Source organism: Dreissena polymorpha, chromosome 12 (genome assembly GCF_020536995.1).
Source record: "Dreissena polymorpha isolate Duluth1 chromosome 12, UMN_Dpol_1.0, whole genome shotgun sequence".
Lineage (NCBI taxonomy): Eukaryota > Metazoa > Mollusca > Bivalvia > Myida > Dreissenidae > Dreissena > Dreissena polymorpha.
Genome location: NC_068366.1, coordinates 21,434,376 through 21,440,525, shown reverse-complemented (window position 1 = coordinate 21,440,525; position 6,150 = coordinate 21,434,376). Strand labels below are relative to the sequence as shown.

The window sequence follows — 6,150 nt, the reverse complement described above, 5'->3', positions numbered from 1 at the left end:
ACCCGGGAAAATAGGACACCATTTCGTCATCTCAAAAAATATTCGGTTTGAACAGCCTTAATGGCTTATATTTGACAACCCCGATCGTTGGACCTCATCCTGCAACGTTGTAAATAAAAATTGTAAGAAATTATATTATAAACAAAGTATCACGAATCTAAAAAGAAATAGTCAACCTTTTACAAAGTGTATGGCATATGAAGAAAATAGATGATAATATGAACCGTCTTTAAATAAAGTAAATTAATAACGTTCAATGAAATTACAAAATACAATAATGATAATGGGAGTCGATCGTTCAAGCCAGTTTATTACTTCAATATCATATCAAATATTCCAAGAAAAAACAACATTTTCCAAACGGACTTTACAACTTACAAAAACCTTGCAAAACTTGAGTTCATCCAGGTATAAACAACATTACGGAGTGTGGGAGTTTGTATTTACTAAATCAATGCAACTTTCACGTCGTCGCGTTTTAGGTCGCAAGATTGAGAATGGCATACATTTTTAATCTATATTGTCCGCTAAACGGTAAATGTTTTCTTACAGAAAAACAAATTATAAAAGGAAATGATAAAACAAAGCATGCATGTATGGGTACATCGTTTTAGGTACCTGTATGCAAAACAGAACCTGGCGTTGTGTAAGGAATCATATTCTCATGCAAACAATCATGTCAGAGAAACAGTAAAATCTGGATGTCCCTCATAAATTAATTCTTTCATCGATGGACACACAGTCAAATCAACCATTATGTTTAATTTGAACCTTATTCTACACAATATGCATTCCCGTATATCAAATGTGAAATGTTGAAAAAAATATCTGCAAGTTACAGAGGACTTGTCACTTATATGCTTGTATGAATCGTTCCAAGAAAACAAGTGACATAATCGAGACACAATCCAATCTCCATGTCCTTTCTTTGTGTCGATGCGCGTACAAGTAGTTGTAGTGACATCAAAGTATGATTACGAAATACATTGCCTTACATACGAAGACTTTCGAAAGATATATACAATAACTGCATATATTGATTTAAATCTTTAACAAAATGGATCATATTTGCCGATTAAGTTCAAGAAAGGCTCAGCGTTTATATTTCAAAGTCGACAAATGAATTTATATTTTTGCCAAATTTGGTCGGATCCAAAATTCATTCATTTACGATCATCTTCACACGAAGGCTCATCCCTTTGAGAGTTTGAGCAAAGTCCTCTAAGCAGTTGTAGCTGAGTCAAGACCAAAACATTTAAGGAAGTAACTAATGCATTATGTCTTGAAAAACTTTAAGTGCCAAAGTTCTGCCAAAATTAGTGGCATTCAAAATTCCAAAACAATGGTAAGATCATTTGGCTGTGACTTTATGGTTTATTCAGAAGCCAGGAAGCATGTCAATTTCGGTTAAACTTTCTAAAAGACTTGCGCACAAGTTAAAATATACAGTCTACCAGGTTCTTTACTCCGGGTATTTAAAAACGCGGTCCGTATGAGCGCCACTTCATTTTGAGGTGCATTATTATTAAAGACAGCTTAAGTCCAGACATATAACAAAAGTTTAAAAACACGTACGTAGTTGCATAACGAAAACATCTGCTGGTCAACCTTTATTGTTGTACATTTTCCAGAAATATGTTAAGCCACGAACATATGGGAAGGCAATAATTCACAAACGTTCCCATAATTACGTGGATAATACAACTATATGTTGTAATTATTTGTATTATTATCAAGGTCGCTACATTTTGAAACACGTCGCCATTTTCTGTTTTGGTTCATTTGTTATTATAACATCGCAACTACATTCTATTTTGTTTGAGAGACATATTACTGTGTCTAAGTATTTTAAAATGTATATCTCGCCATAATAGAGGTTAGCGTAGTGGTGATAACGTTTGTTTTTACTTTTAATGCAACACGATTTGATTTTCACTGTTTTAAAAGTTAACAGACATGTTCCTGTGTCTTATTATTTGAAAATATATATCTCGCCATAATAGAGGTCAGCGTAGCAGTTTTTTACTTTTGAAGCAACTAGATTTGATTTTCACTGTTATTAAAGTTAATTGACATGCGTTTCAAACTGTTAATCAAGCGCAATTAAATATTAAATCAAAACAATTAGTAAAGACATTTTTAAAACATGTTTTATACTTGAAAATCAAAAAAGGTATCTAATGACAGTCAAAGTTTCGTTGACCAACAGCGAATTAAATTTTCGGAAGGAAATATAATGTCAAATATCGCTATAAAAACACATTAATGACTTCACTTCACTTGTCCCGTAGTCTGGATGACCTTTGGGGAACCACAGATGATCTGGCAACCAGTTCTCTCAATTCCTCTCGCCTTTCGAACTGCCTCAAGGCTTCGCAGAGACTCATCCCTGTCCACTCTGAGACGTTGTCCTCCCATCTTTTCCTTTGTCTGCCTCTCTCCTGTTACTGTGCCTTGTTACAGTCTTGGCAAGCCCTGATAATCGTGAGACGTGCCCATACTACTTTAATTTGCGTCTTTTAACAATGGTCAGTAGTTCTTCATGGGGCCCGATGGCTTGCCTGATTCTGTTTCGGACTTCCTCGTTGTGATGCGGTCCTTGTAGGAGATGCCAAGGAGTCGTCGAAAGCATCTCACTTCCATGACCTGTATCCTTCTCTCCAAGTCAGCTGTTAGCGTCCATGACTCACAGGCATACACAAATATGGATATGACCAGAGCGCGCATCAGTCTGATCTTTGAGCTGAGGGCAATGTTCCTATCCTTCCAGATGGTCTTGAATTTTGTGAGTGCTGCTGTGGTCTGAGCAATTCTGGCGAGTATTTCAGGTTTGGATCCTGCAGGGCGTGGGTTCCTCATCCACAAGGACAACGTAAACTGCGTCATGGGATGCTGGCCAATATCCAGCCGGCTGATCAGTATCCGCCTAAGGGCAACCCCCTTCAACATCACCATCATACAGGCGTATGCTCCAACAACTGACTACAGTGACGAAGTCGTAGAGTTTTTTTGCGAACAGCTGCAGGAAGTCATAAACCAGACTCCAAAGAAACACATCCTTGTGGTGCAAGGCGACTGGAATGCCACAGTAGGAGAAGATGCCTACAAGAGCTGGAAAGGCAAATTTGGACAACACTGCAACATTAAGTCCAACGAGAGGGGCTTGAGGCTCTTGGTATGTGCCAGTAACAATGAACTCATGCTGACAAATAAGTCTGGCTCGCACAAACCATCAAGAAGACAAATATACTACATCATGATGAAAAAGCGCTTCCGCTCCGGTGTAAACGTAACCAAGACACGGAGCTTCCCAGGTTCCGACATTGGAAGCGACCAAGAGCTTGTTCTAAAGACATTCAAGCTACACCTGAAGACAGCCAACAAACTGGGCCCCACAAGAAACAAATTTGACCTCGAAAGACTGACAGACCCAGAGGTAGCAAAAGCCTTCCAAGCACAAATTGGAGGGAAATTTGCTGCGCTTACCATTCTAGACGCTGTCGACACAGACACAGACACGTTGATTGACACCGTCAACACAGCGGTGACTGAAACGGCCAGTGAGATCCTTGGAAAACACCGCTCAGTAAAAAAAACCTGGGTCACAGCCGATGTACTCAATCTTTGCGACAAACGGAGAGACCTGAAGAAGATAAAGAACGACACAGAAGGCGCAAATCATCACAAATCAGTCAACCATGAAATCAAGAAAAGCATGAAAAGAGCCAAGGAGAACTGGATTGAAGAACAGTGCCAGGACATTGATGATAGCCTGAAAAAAAAACAGCAAAAGAGACTACCAACTGGTGAAAGATCTGACCAGCACAAAGCAAGGGCGAACCACCACAATACAAGACAAAGACGAAAAGTGTCTGACGGAGAAACAAGACATCTTAAAGAGGTCGACATAATACTGCTCAGAACTCTACAACTACAGAACCACGGGAGACCCAGAGGTACCGAATGTCCCTTCAGCAACCAACAACGACGACACCCCATCCTTCGTGTAGAAGTTGAAGCAATTAAATCGCTGAAGAAGGGGAAGTCAGCATGGACAATATTCCAGGAGAGCTGGTACAGGCAGGGGGGAAGAGATAATCAGTGCTTTACTGACCATCTGCAACAAGATCTGGCAGACGGGGGAGTGGCCCACACCGTGGACATAGTCTCTTATCATCATCCTCCCAAAGAAAGGCACTTACAGCTATGTCAGAACTGCATAACTATCAGCCTCATCAGCCAACCGAGCAAAGTTATGCTGAAAATCTTATTGAACATTTATGACGTCGACATGGAAAATGAAAAGAGGCAAAACATATCGATCTTAACCAACAGACCGAGAGAAATACAACAAGACTAAAACATATGTAGCGGATGCGTTGTGGATATCCAGTACATCTAGCGACAGGGAGGTCATGTGTTCGATCTCCACTGTGGGAGCGTTCTTTAGATTTCTCCCAAAGAAACCAAATATTGACATTATCTAAGTAACAAACTAAACAGCAAAAGATACAGCATACATGTAACAAAAGTGCATTCTTGAATTTTTGAGGTGTTTGAGTAAAACATATTGAAGCATTTCATGATAAATAAATTGCTTTGCTTTGTTATTTAAAAACAACACTAGCTTCAACGCAATAAGCTGTAATAAATGTAACCGATTCGTTATGTGTGCGATCTAACCTATTTTAAACAGCGAATCATGGAAAGTTAGCAAGGTGGCTGCTCACGGTAAGTGGCTACTTAGCAGGTATCTACAATATAGTGGGATTGAAGATTATTGGGATTGTTTAAAAAAAATGGATATGCATATATCAATTGTTTGCTATCATACAATTAATAATAATAATAATAATAATAATAATAATAATAATAATAATAATAATAATAATAATAATAATAATAATAATAATAATGACACGTATTATTATGATTACTATAATAGCAATAATAATAATAATAATAATAATATTATTATTATTAAAGGGGCCGTCCAACAGATTTTGGCATGTGTTAAAGCTTGTCATTAACTGTATATTTATAATTGACTTTATATTGATAAATTTAAACATTTGAACTAAAAATCTCCAGTAAAAAATAAGAAAACAATTTAAAAAAAAAGAATAAAAAACGTTAACCTCCACAGGGCTCGAAACTCTGATCGCTAGAGTCATGGAAGCTTAGAGTAAAATGTCTCCCGACTTTACCACTCGACAATCCACGCTCACGTCAAATAAGGAGGTATTTTTTAGCTATATAAGCAAGCCATGTAGTTTCCCAAAATATCGATTCGCGTCGAACGACGCTTGAATCTTTTGGACAGTCCCTTTAATAATAATAATAATAATAATAATAATAATAATAATTGATAATAATAATGATAATAATAATAGTAGTAATAATAAAAATATAAGTATTATTATTATTATTATTATTATTATTATTATTATTATTATTATTATTATTAATTATAATACTATTATTATTATTATTATTATTATTATTATTATTATTGTTATTATTATTATTATTATTATTATTATTATTATTATTATTATTATTATTAATTAATTATAATAATAATAATAATAATTGTAATATTAATAATAATATTGTTATTATTAATATTATTATATGTAAAAGTAATGGTTGCATTATCAACGTTGTAAAACGTATTGCTGGGTCGCGAAAATTGAGTACAAACTTGCATTTTATTTTCTAAAATGATACATCAGGATTAAGGAAAACGAGTACAATCTTGCGGTATTCTCGTCTCGTTTTCAAATAAGATTAAACACGTTCCGAAATGGATTTTTTTTATTCGCATTGTTTCTTTGTTTAAGGTGCGAAGAATTAGTGAAAAGCAAATTCTTCACGAGTAGATAGCATGTTCATTCCATATTTTTTTAAAAGATAAAGTATCAGGAATATTCAAATCCTCGTGCTTCTAACATGCGACGTCTTCCGTGTATTGAAGTTTCGCGTGCATTTTTTGAAGTTAATATATAGAGAGTACTAGGTCGGTGCCGAATAAAGCAAAGTTTATTTTGCGAGACTTAGAAAATCTGAACCACGAGCCTTGGCGAGTGGTACAGATTTTCTAGCCGAGCATAATAAACTTTGCTTTATTCGGCACCGACCTAGTATTCG

The 6,150-nt window shown here is 36.0% G+C and overlaps 1 protein-coding gene across 1 annotated transcript; it reads left to right on the top strand.

Annotated features, from left to right (window-relative positions):
• Positions 1 to 2,884: 2,884 nt before the first annotated feature.
• On the top strand, positions 2,885 to 4,360 carry LOC127852428 (uncharacterized). Its single transcript, XM_052386382.1, has one exon. The coding sequence runs from the start codon at positions 2,885 to 2,887 to the stop codon at positions 4,358 to 4,360; it is 1,476 nt and encodes a 491-aa protein (XP_052242342.1).
• The last annotated feature ends 1,790 nt before the right edge of the window (positions 4,361 to 6,150 follow it).

Excerpts from the sequence above, each read along its gene's own strand:
- LOC127852428 (XM_052386382.1), top strand. The coding sequence starts at position 2,885 with ATGGGATGCTGGCCAATATCCAGCCGGCTGATCAGTATCCGCCTAAGG.